The sequence below is a fragment of the Palaemon carinicauda genome, chromosome 30, assembly GCF_036898095.1.
Source record: "Palaemon carinicauda isolate YSFRI2023 chromosome 30, ASM3689809v2, whole genome shotgun sequence".
Lineage (NCBI taxonomy): Eukaryota > Metazoa > Arthropoda > Malacostraca > Decapoda > Palaemonidae > Palaemon > Palaemon carinicauda.
Window position 1 is genome coordinate 51,065,693 of NC_090754.1, and position 17,577 is coordinate 51,083,269.

Here is a 17,577-nt window from a genome sequence, read left to right on the forward strand (position 1 = left end):
TGGGACAGGCATTTACAAAACTATAGTCAACTTTTTTTAGTGAGGCATATTTGCACCGACTCGCAGGAGTGCCCTTTTAGCTCAGAAAATTTCCTCATAGCTGATTAGTCGGAAGTATTTTTATCCGAATACTATCATTGTTTTCAAATGACTGCCAAGTAATGTGATTCGAAACTTTTTTACTGACCTAAATTTCTCTCTGATATAGGTTTTGTTAGTAAATAGTGTTAGAAAATAAATATATTCTAAAGTATCATGATGGTAAATCTAAATTTAATAACAACACCCTCCGAAGCCAACGACAGCAGCTTGTTTTCGGATGCATGCTGCATAATTTTGTTACTTTTCACATATTTCAACACAAAATGAAACAAATTACACTAAGAATAAAGAAAAAGATGTTATTTTAAACTTACTTTGAACACCAGAATCTATTAAAAACTTGGAATTAATAAAACTAACTAATGGTGAAAATAGCAGTTCGGTTAAAGCAAGACTCGCATAGAGTGGGTCCTGGGTAAAACGAGCATTCTACTATCAAACACCAAAGAGGGAATGGAAGGGAGATTGTAACTCGGCGGTGAATGAATGAATTCGTTTATTTGTGATTTTTATGCAATTTATGCAACACTACAGTATCCTCAAACCGAAAATATTGCTATCAATAAAATCTAAAACTTTACGAAAAAAAATAACAATCCCTTTCTATACGGACTTACATCAGAAGTCTATGTCTGATGTACAATATGTTTGTATAGAAAGGGTTTTATATTTTTTTCGTAAATCTGTAGCTTGGTTAAAAGCTTTAGCAAAGGTTCATGTCTCTCTCTATAGTTTATATGTGAAAGATCTACTTCAATGTTATTACTGTTCTTAAAAGATGTTATATCAATTGTTCATTACTTTTCTTGTAGGTTATTTTTCATTTCATTTCTTCGCGGGGTTATTTTCTCCTGTTGGAGCCCTTGATCCTGACTTGCCACTAAGGTTGTGGCTTAGAGAATAATAATAATAATAATAATAATAATAATAATAATAATAATAATAACAATAATAATAACAACAACAATAATAATAATAATAATAATAATAATAATAATAATAATAATAATAATAATAATAATAATAATATCATGACAATGAAATTTAATTTCTGAACATTTTCTAAAGCTCTTTTTCAAAAATACAACCTTCAACACACTGAACTTAGCGACAAATACAATGACAATCAAACCCACATACAACAAAACATAAAACAAACACAGGGAAACACAGACAAACAGACAGTCACTACAAACCCCGAACAGTTCAAGCTAAGAGACCCACTATAAAACAATGTTGACAACCCCCCTTACATCTTTTAACGTCTTGACGGCTGCCACAGTGAGAAGCCTGAACGAAATCTAACGGATATTAGACAAGGCAATTCCAAGGAGACGGCCCAAAAAATCCCACAGATTTTCATCGGATTTCAATACTTATTGATCACCAGAAGGGGGAACTCTACGACATCCAGCAGCGATTGGGGGAATATACTTCTTCAGACAACTTTGGGTAATCCAGCGAAAGTTCTGTCAAACTTTTTTTTTCTAATTTTCTTTTTCCTTTGACTATTTTTTTTAGGGGGTGTCCTTTGTAAAAGGCAGTCCTAAGGGATTATGTGAGATACTACAGTGATTATGAAGATATATCAAGGATTAAAGAACTTTGGCTCGCATTAAAGTCTAGTCGGAATTTCTCCTCTATCAGAATCAAATGGGCTTTTCGTAGAAAAGCTTAAAATTTTAGGAATATAAAACAAACCAACGTGAGACAAAATTCATTCATATATATATATATATATATATATATATGTATATATATATATATATATATATATATATATATATATATATATATATATATTATAAATAACATATATGTTTGTTTGTGTTAGCTATAATTCTGAAGAGCTCTTAAGTCTATATTTTTGAAGTTGAACAAAAGACGAAATCATATATAATGAAGTGTACAAACAAAAGTTAATCCTTTGTAAGAATATGTAAAATAAGCGTTATAGGAATATTGCACAAAAAGTAGTGTATCTTAATGGCTGTTTGTAGTTTAAAAGGATACAGTTATGCATGAATTCGAGGGAGCCTAGGAAATATACGAATTCTACCTTGCGAAATAAGAAAATCGTCTGTAAATATTAATTATAATTATTTGCTAAGCTACAATCCTAGTTGGAAAAGCAGGATGCTTTAAGCCCAGGGGCCCCAACAGGGAAAATAGCCCAGTGAGGAGAGGAAACAAGGAAAAATAAACTATTCTAAGAACAGTAACAACATAAAAATAAATATATCCAATGGAAACTATAAAAACTTTAACAAATCAAGAAGAAGAGAAACAATATAGAATAGTGTGCCCGAGTGTACCCTCAAGCAAGAGAACTCCAACCCAAGACATAGGAAGACCATGGTACAGAGGTTATGGCACTACCCAAGACTTGCGAAATAAGAAAATCGTCGGTAAATGGACGGAAAGACTTGCTCCTCTTTGCAGACGTGATGATTATTGTGGAGAGTATAGAGAAATACTATGATTAAGGAGTTGGAAACTGTTCGTATGGAAGTAATGTGAGCAGAAGAATACTGTCATATGGGCAACTATAGTCCATTTCTTTTAGCGATGCATATTTGCACCGACTCGCAGCGGTGCCCTTTTAGCTCGGAAAAGTTTCCTGATCGCTGATTGGTTAGAATTATCTTGTCCAACCAATCAGCGATCCGGAAACTTTTTCCGAGCTAAAAGGGCACCGCCACGAGTCGGTGCAAATATGCATCGCTAAAACAAATGGACTATAAAAGCCAAAAGGCTGGACAATGTTAATTTGTGATACAGGAAAGGAGGTCGTTGACCTGTATAGTTTTAGGGATTAACTCTTAACAATTACCTATGGAATGAGATTAAAGTTAAATAAAATTCCTGTCTGACGAATATATGGAAAATTCTGTCTCCCTATCTTATATTAAGATAAAGAGACTAAGCAGTTAGGAATATTCACCAAAATTAATTTTCTACTTTTTTATGTTTAACCTCCTACATAACACCAACATAAACAGCAATAAATGCCTACAGATATGCCATAAATCCTCACCTACATACTAATAAATCCCTCCAACATACCCAAAGACCAATAAATCCCCACCGACGTACCCATAAATCCCCAAAAATCCACACCATAAATTCCCACTGACTTGCCCATAAATTCCCACCGACATACACATAAATCCACACCGACATAGCCAAAAATCCCCACTGATATACCCATAAATCCCCACCAACATACCCAGAAATCCCTGACATACCCCAAAATCACCAACAACAAATCCAATAATCGCCACTGCTATACCAAAAAATACCCACCCACATACACATAAAGCAATCCCCATTGATAAACACTAACTCCCCACCGACATATCCAATAATCCCCACTGACATAACCATGAATCCCCACCAACTTACCTAGAAATCACCAACGACAAACACAGAAATCCCCAATGATATTCCCAAAAATCCTAACGGATATAATCCCTACCGACATGCCCATGAATCCCCACCAACATACCGTATAATCCCCACAGACATACCCAAAAACCCCCATAAATCCCCACCAACATGCCTAGAAATTCCCACCGACATAGCCATGAATGCCCAAAAATCCCCTCCAACAAACCCAAATATCTCCAGACACCCATAAATCCCCACCAACATACCTGATAATCCCCATAGACATACCCAAAATTTCCCACTAACATACCCAATAATCTCCACTGACATACCTAAGCATCCCAACCACGTCCTCATAAATCCCCAGTGGACATCCCCATAATACCCACCAACATACCCAAAATCCATAATAACCTACCCAATACTCCCCACCGAAATACCCAAAATTCCCCACCCACATACCCAGAAATTCCCGACATACCCAAAGATCCCCACCAACATGCCTGATAATCCCCACAGACATACCCCAAATTTCCCACCAACATACCCAATAATCCACACTGACATACCCAAACATCCCCAACCACATCCTCATGAATCCCCAATGGACATACCCATAAATCCCATCCAACACACCCAAAATCCCAACATACCCAATAGTACCCACCGACATACCCAAAATTCCCCACTCACATACCCATAAATCCCCAACGACATACCCAGAAATCCCCACCAACATACCAAAAATTCCCTACTCACATACCCAGAAATCCCCAACGACATACCCAAAATTCCCCACCCACATACCCATAAATCCCCACCGACATACCCAGAAATCTCCACCAACATACCCAGAAATCCCACCAACATACCCAAAATTCCCCACCCACATACCCATAAATCCCCACCGACATACCCAGAAATCCCCACCAAAATACCCAAAATTCCCCACCCACATACCCATAAATCCCCACCGACATACCCAGAAATCCCCACCAACATACCCAAAATTCCCCAACAACATACCCAAAATTCCCCACCCACATACCCATAAATCCCCACCGACATACCCAGAAATCCCCACCAACATACCCAAACATCCCCAGAAATTTCACAACGACATACCCATAAATCCCCACCGACATACCCAGAAATCCCCACCACCATACCCAGAAATCCCACCAACATACCCAAATTCCCCACCCACATACCCATAAATCCCCACCGACATACCCAGAAATCCCCACCAAAATACCCAAATTTCCCCATCCACATACCCATAAATCCCCACCGACATACCCAGAAATCCCCACCAACATACCCAAAATTCCCAAACAACATACCCAAAATTCCCCACCCACATACCCATAAATCCCCACCGACATACCCAGAAATCCCCACCAACATACCCAAAATTCTCCACCCACATACCCAGAAATTCCACAACGACATTCCCAAAGATCCCCACCAACATGCCCAAAATTCCCAACTCGCATACCCAGAAATTCCCTAACGACATACCCAGAAATCCCCACCAACATACCCAAAATTCCCAACTCACATACCCAGATATTCTCTAACGACATACCCAGAAATTCCACAACGACATACCCACAAAATAACATTCATCTCTACATTGTCACACCAAAATGCTCGCTATCCATTCGTCACGGCTCAAAACTCATAAATCCCTGACAAATAATTTCATATTCATATTCAAAATCATAACAGCGTAATAATCGCATGAATCCGTGCGAATCATCACTCATATCTATTATGAAGCTCTATAATCTTTCAAGTTTATAAAATTGTCATAGCATTTTTCAAAAGGTATATGTACTAGTTAAGTGATCCTTCATACAGTAATGATAATCAAATCGATGAAAAACAAACTCAATTGGAAATCACAAACAAAGGTAAACGTTAAACATAATAATAATAATAATAATAATAATAATAATAATAATAATAATAATAATAATAATAACAAATTATTATTATCAATATTATTATGATTACGATTATTATTATTATTATTATTATTATTATTATTATTATTATTATTATTATTATTATTATTATCACCTAATCTACAACCCTAATTGGAAAAGCAGGATGCTATAAGCTCAATGGCTCCAACAAGTAAAAATAGTTCAATGAGGAAAGGCAATAAGAAAATAAATAAACTACAAGAAAAGTAATTAACAATTAAAATAAAATACCTTAAGAACAGTAACAACATTAAAATAGATCTTTCACATATAAACTATAAAAGGAGACTGATGTCCTCAGCCTATTTAACATAAAACCATTCGCTACAAGTTTGAACTTTCGAACTTCTACATTGGATCCTTCTCTCTGGTTACGGTTCACTTTCCCTTTGCCTACACATACACCGAATAGTCTGGCCTATTCTTTACAGATTCTCATCTGTCCTCATACACCTGACAACACTGAGATTACCAAACAATTCTTCTTCACCAAAGGGGTTCACTACTGCACTGTAATTGTTCAGTGGCTACTTTCCTTTTGGTAAGGGTGGAAGAGACTCTTTAGCTATGGTAAGCAGCTCTTCTAGGAGAAGGACACTCCAAAATCAAACCATTGTTCTCTAGTCTTGGGTAGTGCCATATCCTCAGTACCATGGTCTTCCACTATCTTGTGTTAGAGTTCTCTTGCTTGAGGGTACACTCGGGCACACTATTCTATCTAATTTCTCTTCTTCATGTTTTGTTAAAGTTTTTATAGTTTACATAGGAGATATTTATTTTAATATCATTCTTAAAATATTTATTTTTTCCTTGTTTCCTTTCCTTACTGAGCTATTTTGCTGTTGGAGCCCCTGGGCTTATAGCATTCTGCTTTAACAATTAGGGTTGTAGCTTAGCAATTAATAATAATAATAATAATAATAATAATAATAATAATAATAATCTGATAAAGAAACATGAAAAAAGAAAGATAATAACAGTGTGATGCGCCCCTAGGCTTATAGCATTCTGCTTTACCAATTAGGGTTGTAGCTTAGCAATTAATAATAATAATAATAAGAATAATAATAATAATCTGATAAAGAAACATAAAAAAAGAAAGATAATAACAGTGTGATGACAACGGCCCACATCCCCAGTCATTAACGTAATACAGATTTGATATAATTAACCGGACGAAGTCATCGACACACTGTTCCACTCGACTATTTTTCCCTTCCATTATTTCCCTCAATAATTTGATAATGATTTGATGAAACTGAAATTGAATCAGTCAGAGTGAAGCATTGAGTGAATGACCCCCTTTTTATGGGATATGAGATTCATGTCATTTCAGTCGTTACTTGTGCGTGTATGTAGACTTTAATACATGTGGTGGCCGATGTGGTAACGTCCTTGACTGGGGTTCGAGTCCCGCTCAAACACCTTAGTTTCTTTGGTCGTTGCAAACTCATCATCCTTGTGAGTTAAGGATGATGGGTTTGTGGCCAATTTGTAACATCCTTACCTGGTGATCGCAAGACTGGGGTTCGAGTCCCGCTTATACTCGTTAGTTCCTTTGGTCGCTGCAAACTCATCATCCGTGTGAGATAAGGATGGGGGGTTTGTGGGAGCTTATAGGTCTATCTGTTGAGTCATCAGTAGCCATTGCTTGACCCTCCTTGGTCATAGCTTGGGTGGAGAGGGGCTTGGGCGCTGATCATATGTATAAATGGTCAGTCTCTAGGGCATTTTCCTACTCGAAAGGACAATGTCACTGTCCTTTGACCCTGCCATTCATGGGCGGACTTTAAACCTTTAAATAACATCTAAATTACCCTAGAGACTGACCATATATCCATATGATCTGCGCCCAAGCCCCATCTCCACCCAAGCTAGGACCAGGGAGAGCTAGGCAATGGTTGCTGATGACTGAGCAGTTAAACCTAAAGACTCTCCAAACACGACCCCCCCTCATCATCTTAGCTTGCAAGGATGGTGAGGTTGCAGACACTACTAGAAACTTTCGAGTTTGAGCGAGATTTGATCTCCCGTCCAGCAGAACGCCAGGCAGGGACGTTTCCAATAGGCCAACACAACCCTGAATGAATTCAACCAGGTATGCACTCATACATGTATGGCAAGGAACTCATGTATGTATCAAGTGTATTTATACAGGAACAAATACTACCCTGCTATGGCCTTCCTTCTGCAATTGTATGTGCTTCTGAATTGATATAAACCCAGGTAGCTAACCATCACTGGGCCTGGTCAGTACATGGTTGTGTTACCAAATTAGCCAGTCATCATTGAGTCACTATTTATACTGGGCAATTTTTCTATGTTGGAGCCCTTGGGATTATAGCATCCTGCTTTTCCAACTAGGGTTGTAGCTTAGCTAGTAATAATAATTATACATATAACTGGGTAATGTTGAAGTTTTCGATATAGAAAGAGCATTTTCGATGCAGCTAGTAAATCAGGAAGGGGAAGTGACTGCTCTCGGCTTAGGACAACGAATATGTTGAAAACGTATTATACATACTTCCAACAATAAGGTTTAAAGGTCGCTCATGAATGGCAGAGGCAAGGGACAGTGACATTGCCCTAACAAACAGGTCAATGCCCTAGAGACTGACCATATATTACATGATCAGCGCCCAAACCTCCTCTCCACCCAAGCTAGGAACAGGGAGGGCCAGGCAGTGGCTGCTGATGACTCAGCAGATAGACCTATAGGCTCCCCCAAACCCCCCAACCTTAGCTCACAAGGATGGTAAGGTTGCAGACATTAATGGCACTAACGAGTCTGAGCGGGACTCGAACCCCTGACTGGCAAACACCAGGCAAAGACGTCACCAATCAGACCACAGCATTGAAAATTAGATTTCAGAGAAAAAAAGACAATAATTAAAGGTTGTGGTGGCCTGTTGCTAACGTCCTTGCCTGGTGATCGACAGACTGGGGTTCGAGTCTCACTTATACTCGTTAGTTCCTTTGGTCACTGCAAACTCATCATCCTTGTGAGCTAAGGATGGGGGATTTGTGGAAGCCTGTAGGTCTATCTCCCGAGTCATCAGCAGCCATTGCCTGGCCCTCCCTGGTCCTAGCTTGGGTGGAGAGGGGGCTTGGGCGCTGATCATATGTTTATATGGTCAGTCTCTATGGCATTGTCCTTCTTGATAGGGCAATGTCACTACCCCTTGCCTCTGCCTCACATGAGCGGCATCTATTGTCTTATTAATCTTTTACATGTGAATAAATGATTTATCGTGTGTATAAATCTTCCAAAACATTTATCGCTTCAAATATCTACGCATACGGCTCATTAGCTATTTGTTAAGTCACAACTACACACATTGCACTCATGGAGTCTGTACCAACCGTGTGTCGCACAATCGTACATAGTTCATTTTGTGTATATATTGCTTGTATCTTCGCTCTCCCCTCGCACTAAAAACAACCTGAAATAACATGTCTGTTTTCGCATCAGTAACGATGTCGATTTTTGAACATGAAAATTCTTGTTGCTTTGAGATTTTGTATATAAAGGAGAGTGTTCTATAATAAACCCACTCAGTTGCTTCCAACCTGCCTTTGAGTCACAACCTTCTCCTACCCCGTCACAAGTCCATTTAGGGCTCACTCTCCGACTTCAGTTTACAATAATTTCCAGAGACCAACCATAGCACACAGATTCATTGCTGCTGGCTGACCCGAAAGTTAGACTGTGATTGCATCATGAAAACGACATAATGTCTGCGTTAAGAGTTAGAGTTCTCTTGCTTGAGGGTACACTCAGGCACACTATTCTATCTGTTTCCTTATTGCCTTTCCTCACTAGACTATTTTCCATGTTAGAGCCTTTGGACTTATGGCATCCTGCTCATCCAAAGTTTAATTTCAGCTGTTACCTAGTTGTGGAATGAGTAGAACTTCAAAAGTTCAAAGTTGAATCAGTAGAACTTCAAAAGTTCAAAGTTGGAGCAAATGTTTTTATGTTGACCAGGTTGACATGAGTCTTTTTATTGTTTATATATGACATACTGTATCTGTTTTTGACGTTGTTAATAGTTTATATAGGACATATCTGTTTTGACGCTGTTACTGTTTTTAGAATGATATATTGTTAATTTATTCTCATCATTTATTTATTTCCTTATTTCCTTTCCTCCGTGGGCTATTTTCCCTGTTGGAGCCCTTGGGCTTACAGCATCTTGCTTTTCCAACTAGGGTTGTAGCTTGGCTAGTAATAATAATAATAATAATAATAATAATAATAATAATAATAATAATAATAATAATAATAATAACCTTTTCTTCAAAGTGAAATGTTGACCATAATCCCTTTCATTCTACTCCAGTACCTTCTTGAAACATTCTATTCCCTGTATCAAAATCTGATGTACAGTAGGCCTACACAACTATAGAGAAATACAGTTTTATTTAACAAATATACCTTTCGTTTATAAAGAACTTGAGATTTTACCAACCTTAATTTGAATTTACATTACAGAAACAACTAAAACAAAAGGTAACGGGAAACACATTATAGGGAAATGCTATATGTATGACGTCATCCACGAGTCGTTCATATCTTAGTTAATAAAGGGTTTTCTCTGAAAGCTGAGTTGGTAAAGCTATTAGTAAATTAGTTACTAATGCAAAAACCTTAATGTCAAATACTGCCGTAAAGTTACTATTCAATTTTCTCATTTACTTATCACTTGAATTAAGATTAAATACATATATATATATATATATATATATATATAGTAAAACTGATTTATCTTATATACACACATTATATATATATAAATATATATATATATATATATATATATATATATATGTGTGTGTGTGTGTGTGTGTATATATACTCTGTATGTGCGCGTATCAGTAAGTATGTATGTGTATGTGCGTGTGAATGCATAGTCTGTTTATGTGATTAAGTTGTACCTGCATAATGTATATATGTATATATATATATATATATATATATATATATATATACATATATATATATATATATATATATGCAGGTACAACTTCCTCACATAAACATCCTAGCATTCACACGCACATGCACACATATTTACATACAGAAACGTACACATACAGTATTTGTGTGTGTATATATATACATATATATATATATATATATATGTGTGTGTGTGTGTGTGTGTGTGTCTATAAAACTAAATCAGTTTTATTTAATACATATATATATAATATATATATATATATATATCAAACAGAAAAATAAACCCTTCGCATGAATTATATATATTAAAAAAAATCATCCACACGGTCTTCCATAGGGATAATTACGTCATGAATATTTAATCACAGTTCGCAATAAATAATTTCCTCATTAGCCATGATCAAAATCGGCAATTTTTACTTCATAAATAATTCTTTCTATGTGATTACTGATGCATGGAAAAAAAAAGATGGTTCTATTAAACAAATAATATTAAAAGTTTACAGAAAACTTAACCCTTTGTTGTTCGCTATGACGAATAACGATTTTTTTTCCTATTTGCGCAGTCCCAATCAAAGGTTGCGCAAGCGCAGAAACGCAGTGGCTACATAGGTGGGCGTAAGGACCAGGAAAGGCTTGACTAGTGGTAATTAAATCATGAAAATGACACTCAATTAGTTTTTTTTTTCACATAATAAAAATGGCACTTGAAACTCAATTCTACTCTTGTAATTATGATTAAATTACGACCTACGCTCAAAGAGAATTGGCCATTATGCTTCTTCCGGGGCCTTTCGATCAGTATATTATTATTGATATAACACAAATTATGATCTACGCATAGAATTGGTCATTATGCTCCTTCCGGGGCCCTATACATCAGAATGTTATCGATTGTGTAACACACGGTAAGGAAGATTCTTCTTTGGTTCACTGCAGTTATCTTTGATAAATACGAAGCCTATCGACAACCAGTTAGAGTACCAAAGACCCTGAGGGTACCAAGGAGCCTGGGGGTACCAAGGACCCTGGGGGTAACCTGAGAGTACCAAGGACCCCTGGGGTACCAAAAGGCACAGTGACATATCTCAAAACCTCACACCTGCCCGTCTTAATTCTTGAAAATAATGTCGAGACATTTTTCTTACGTGGCACACTGTGGGTGATATTAAAGGTTCGGTTTAGTTAAATTTGGAATGTGATTCAATAATTTCGTTAAGATAATTAATAATAATAATTAAAATAATAACAATGACCTTCTACAGCACTTAATACTATTCTTCATCGGAATGAGTTGCTATACAAAATTTATTATTTCAAGTAAGTTTACGAAACACAATTATGTTTGTCAAAAAAAAAAGTAGTTTGTTTTGAGATTTTAAAATGAATCTAAAAAGGATATTAAAACCGAAATCCTGGCAAAAGGACCACGTAGAAAAAAACTTGAGAGACTAATGAAAGGCACAGGGCATTAATTTCCTAGCTCAAGGGGTTAACTACAGCACTGTAATAGTCCAGTGGCTACTTTCCTCTTGGAAAGGGTAAAAGAGACTCTTTAGCTATGGTAAGCAGTTATTCTAGGAGAAGGACACTCCAAAATCAAATCGTTGTTCTATAGTCTTGGGTAGTGCCATAGCCTCTGTACCATGGCCTTCCACTATCTTGGGTTAGATTTCTCTTGCTTGAGGGTACACTCGGGCACACTATTGTATCTCATTTCTCTTCCTCTTGTTTTGTTAAAGTTTTCATAGTTTATATAGGAGATATTTATTTTACTGTAAAATATTTTTCCTTGTTTCCTTTCCTCACTGGGCTATTTTCCCTGTTGGGGCCCCTGGGCTTATAGCATCTTGCTTTTCCAACTAGGGTTGTAGCTTAGCAAGTAATAATAATAATAAGTCCAGAGCTCTTTATTCCTTAATCCGTCAGTGATTGATTGCCTTAGAGTTATGCCATCAACCTCTGCATAGTCTCTGTACCATGGTCTTCCACTGTCTTGGGTTAGAGGTCTCTTACTTAAGGGTGCACTCGGCACGCTATTCTATCCTGTTTCTCTTCCGTTTGTTTTTTTTATGAAGATTTTATAGTTTATATATAAGATTAACCCTGTTACCGATCTTAAATATTGTATTTTGATTGTTATTACTTCTCATGTACTCTATTCATTTCCTTGTATAAAATATATATTTTATACATATTCCTAAAATATTTTGTTAAAAGTTTATGGATATTTTGGGTGATTGAGAAATTTTCTTTATGATCGGTAATTACCTTACCTGGAGAAACATTCCTTGGAATTGGTAATTATCTCCGTAGTTTACTTTAGAATTTTTTTGAATTTGTTTCTTTCAATTTGTTTATTCTAATGTAATTCTGGTTTGTTCAATTAATGTTTGAGGCTTTATTTTTCCTAATCACTGTAAATAAAATTGTGCTAATTAACTGACCTCAGCCTTCGTTGTGCAAACCAAAGTAAATAGGAGTTAAAGATAACTACTAACTACCTAATTTTCTGAATATTCCGAGGCAAACAACTCTACGAAGTAACCTCGAAGTCGCTGTTGGAAGGGAAAATCAGTCCAACACCAACCGTCAAGGAGTGATTACTCTCGTCACCTCACCTTACCTTGGGACATTTTACCGGTTCTATTTGTCGTCGTAGTGCTGGACTTTTTCTAAATTACTCTACGACGATGGGACTAATTGTGTTTAGTGCTACGAAAACCATGAAGAACTAAATTAACTCTACCCCTCGTCTGATGAATGTGGAGGCGACCAGCAGCAAAGGCTATGGAATTATCATACCCATGCTCTTTTTCATCCTGTGAAGTCATTATAAGGTGGGTCATTGTGTTGATTGGCACAATAGTAGTGGCATTTCTTGGTGACTTTTATCATCCTCAAGTCAAAAAATAAATAAAGCCTTGAACTCAGTAATTGAAAATCGCTCTTGAAACTAGGTTTGTTTATAGGCTACTCTAATTAAAATTATCAATTGTCGACCTTAAATTGCTTGTTAATTGAAATTCGGCCTTTTAACGTATATTCTTAAGTGATGCCCTCATCGCATATATTTCATTTGTTAATTAGGTCAAAATATTGAAATGGTTGGCTTTTGATTTGCAATTCTGGGAATTAATATTAAATTTATATTAGTTTTGGAGGTGAATTAAACTTTTTGATTTACCTTTATATATTGTAAACAATTTTAGTGTAGTCAAAAATTCTATTCATATTTTCATTTAAACAATTCCATACAAATTCTGGTTTTCAATTTGAATTGGGTGGTTAAAGATTTACCTATCTTTTAGGTCTGGCTCAAGGTGGAGTGGAAAGCTTGGGACAGGAGTACATCTGCCAATGCTTCTAGGTTTGCTTTACCAGAAGCAATCGCTACTCCAAGTGAACTAGCATCAACTGACAACCAACTGTATATAATAAATTTGTCAAGATTATTTAAAATCTACAGATGTTAGTTTCTGTATTACAAATAAATATTTTGTTATAACACGGTCGTTTGTCCTAAGTCATTTTTTCTGCTCATTCCTTGTTTCCTCTCCTCACTGAGCTAATTTTCCCTGTTGGAGCCCTTGGGCTTATTGCATCCTGCTTTTTCAACTACCGTTGTGGTATAGCTAGTAGTAGTAGTAGTAATAATAATGATGATGATGATGATGACCTAATTCTTAAAATATTCGGGAGGACGGAGGCTAAGGAATAGGAAAAATGACAATGGGCCTTATGGTAGATATGAATGGTAAAGCTACCTTTTCTAAGAATAGGACTTACCATTATACAATAATATATAATGTATGGGCAAAAAATAGGTACTTTTATAAAATTGCCGTAAAAAAAACGGAAAAAACCCAGGAATAACTGCTCCCAGGCATTTGCCATTTTAAAAACGGATATATTGACGTAAAGGAGTAATATTACGATCACCAACCCGTAAAAGGTAAAAACAAAGTAGGGTAAAACTTACGGTCGCCTGTATTTTACTGAAATACGGCTGAGAACAGTATATTTTTACGGAGAATTTCAGAATAAAATCACGGGTTTTTTAAGGTGTATAAATAAAACTGGTAGGATATTGGGGCGGGAGAATTGTCCTGATCCATCATTTATTTACTAGAATTTACCGCCTCTTTCCGTAAAAAAAATCAAATTCATACCTTCTAGATGTAACCCGGCAGTTGGGCAAGTATTTTCATTGACAAGAAATAAGTTAATGTTCCTTGTGGTAGCCTATCTGCTAGACTGGGGTTCGAAACCCGCTCAAGCTCGATAGTTTCTTATATTGTGCGCAACCTCACCATTTTCGTGAGCTAAGCCTTTAGGTCTACCTGCTGAGTCATCAACAGCCAATGCCTGGTCCTCCCTGGTCCTAGCTTGGGTGGATAGGGAGCCTGAGCGATGATCATACGTATAAACAGTCAGCCTCTAAGGAAAACCTATGGCTCTACTTTCTGAGTCATCAACAGTAATTGCCTGACCTTCCCTGGTCCTAAATTGGGTGGAGAAAGGGATTGGGCATTGATCATATGTATAAATAGGCGGCCTCTAGGACATTGTTCTACTAGCTAGGGCACTGTCACTGTCCCTTTCCTCTACCATTCATGAGCAATCTTTAAACCTCTAATATATTCCCATTGCTAATTAAAACCTGTGAAGCACCATGCTTACAAAATTATAAATTAGAGATACTGCATAATAAGAGACGGAGAAAACAGAACAGAGGAACATCATTTAAAAGGACTTTCTTCCCTCACGAAAGACGGTAAAGAAGGACTCTTATGGCACCAGGGATTTGATCTGACGTGGGACATCTCCACTCCCAAGAGTTCGCAATCCTCTCGATAGATATGATTGCATTTTGAATCCTTATTGAATAAACCCAATCCAGTCTAGAGGGGGACATGACCATAGCTATGTAAATACAGCGACTTTTAAGGAAATTGCTGTCCAATATATTCAAAATGTTCCGTCTTTCGTTTCTCCTATTTTTTGAAAATTCAGATTACGAAGCTGGAATTTAGTTTTTTGCTTCGTTGCCCAGCAAATGTACCACCAGTGTTTCATGTTTTTTTATTTACGTTTCCTATGTAAAATGCCATTTCATTTAACGTTATTTTAACATCACCATGGTTCGTCATTAATTCAGAATATCCATATGCCATTATTTTTTCCCGTTGGAGCCCTTGGGCTTATAGCATCTTGCTTTTCCTACTAGGGTTTTAGCTTAGCTAATAATAATAATAATAATAATAATAATAATAATAATAATAACAATAATAATAATAATAATAATTCCTCAGCGTGGTAGATTTTTAAAATGTTAATTTCTTTGATAAGAAATATATATATATATATATATATATATATATATATATATATATATATATATATATATATATATATGTATATATATATATGTATATATGTATATATATATATGTATATATGTATATATATATATGTATATATGTATATATATATATATATATATATATATATATATATATATATATATATATATATATATATATATATATTCTTTACATCTCATATAAAATCATTCACTAATCCATATTAATCACAGAAGATTGCACTAACAAACACAGTGACACTAAAACTAATAATTCCGCGTGATTCCTAAGCATTTACTTTCATGTCACTTCAAGAAAACATTTTCTATCCAAATTCATTCCAGAAAGAATCCAGAGTATAATAAAACAAGAGCGTATTATCATTACTATTATTATTATTATTATTATTATTATTATTACTAGCCAAGCTACAACCCTAGTTGTAAAAGCAAGATGCTATAAGCCCGAGGGCTCCAATAGGGAAAAAAAGCCCAATGAGGAAAGGAAATAAGGAAATAAATAAATGATGAGAATAAATTAACAATATATCATTCTAAAAACAGTAACAACGTCAAAATAGATATCTTCTATATAAACTATTAACAGCGTCAAAAACAGATATGTTATATATAAACTATAAAAAGACTCATGTCAGCCTGGTCAACATAAAAACATTTGCTCCAACTTTGAACTTTTGAAGATCTACTGATTCAACTACCCCAGACAATATAGAGAAATTAATCATTAATAACTTGGGCAAATTAACCGACAATTTTATTTTACGAGTAATAGTGAGGAAATATCAAAACTTTCTTCTTTTTTTATAATAGTTATCTAGACAATTTGATTTCAAACAGTGATAAAAAGTATATTACAAAACTTAGGGTACTTGAGTAATGTAAGTCAATTCTTAAGCTTACTTGTATATGTATACTTTCTTTAGAAGTTCTTGTATCTGAATTATTTCCTTTCCTTCTCATTAGGATAAAAAAGTATTTATGAATCATGCATGATTTATAAACACACACACACACAAACACACACACACACACACACATATATATAAATATATATATATATATATATATATATATATATATATATATATATAAATATATTTATATATATATATATATATATATATATAATATATTTATATATATATATATATATATATATATATATATATATATATATATATATATATACCGTATTTCCCGTGTCATAAGACGCTACAAGTGGTAAGACGCACCCTCAAATTAGCAAGGCAGTTTTAGAAAAAAAATTAGGATTGTAAAAATTTCTTAGCACAAATCCCTGGTCAGCGACTCTAGCGTGATTATTGTCTTGCACAGTAATTTTTTTTTATTTTGGGTGAATTATGAAATGTTTAAGTTAATATTAATTAGCTATATGCCAATTATCCCAATTTTATTACATATTCATATAAGAAACCACTAAAGCAGTGTTAGTTTCCACTACAACTACACGTTAAGTCAGAGTGTTTGGTGTTTCAAGTGTTGTTTACATCAAAGCAGCGTTACCAAAGGTGCATAAAATTTTTTTAAAGAGGTAAAATTCTAGTACTATTTCCAAAATTCCTCATATAGCCTAGAAATTTTCACACAGAAAATGTAATTATTGATTAAAGAAATTTAGACATTCTTTTAGGTGGAATAATTTTGCTACTATTTATGTGATTCTCAGTCTAGTTACTTTTCTGCAAATTGGTAATACTGCAATCAACGAACAGAAGTTTTTTCCA

General features: G+C 35.3%; 1 protein-coding gene and 1 long non-coding RNA gene across 2 annotated transcripts in view; both read left to right on the forward strand.

Annotated features, from left to right (window-relative positions):
* Nucleotides 1-4,709, forward strand: part of LOC137623523 (adhesive plaque matrix protein-like) — a 10,728-nt gene extending 6,019 nt beyond the window's left edge. Inside the window, exons 2-3 of the mRNA XM_068354357.1 lie at nt 3,512-3,611; nt 4,153-4,709. Of these exons, the coding sequence (XP_068210458.1) occupies nt 3,512-3,611; nt 4,153-4,709 (657 nt within the window). The remainder of the gene's footprint in view (nt 1-3,511; nt 3,612-4,152) is intronic.
* Nucleotides 4,710-13,196: 8,487 nt separating this feature from the next.
* On the forward strand, nt 13,197-13,954 carry LOC137623777 (uncharacterized). Its single transcript, XR_011040635.1, has 2 exons — nt 13,197-13,286; nt 13,758-13,954. It is a non-coding gene; the product is annotated as an uncharacterized lncRNA (long non-coding RNA).
* The last annotated feature ends 3,623 nt before the right edge of the window (nt 13,955-17,577 follow it).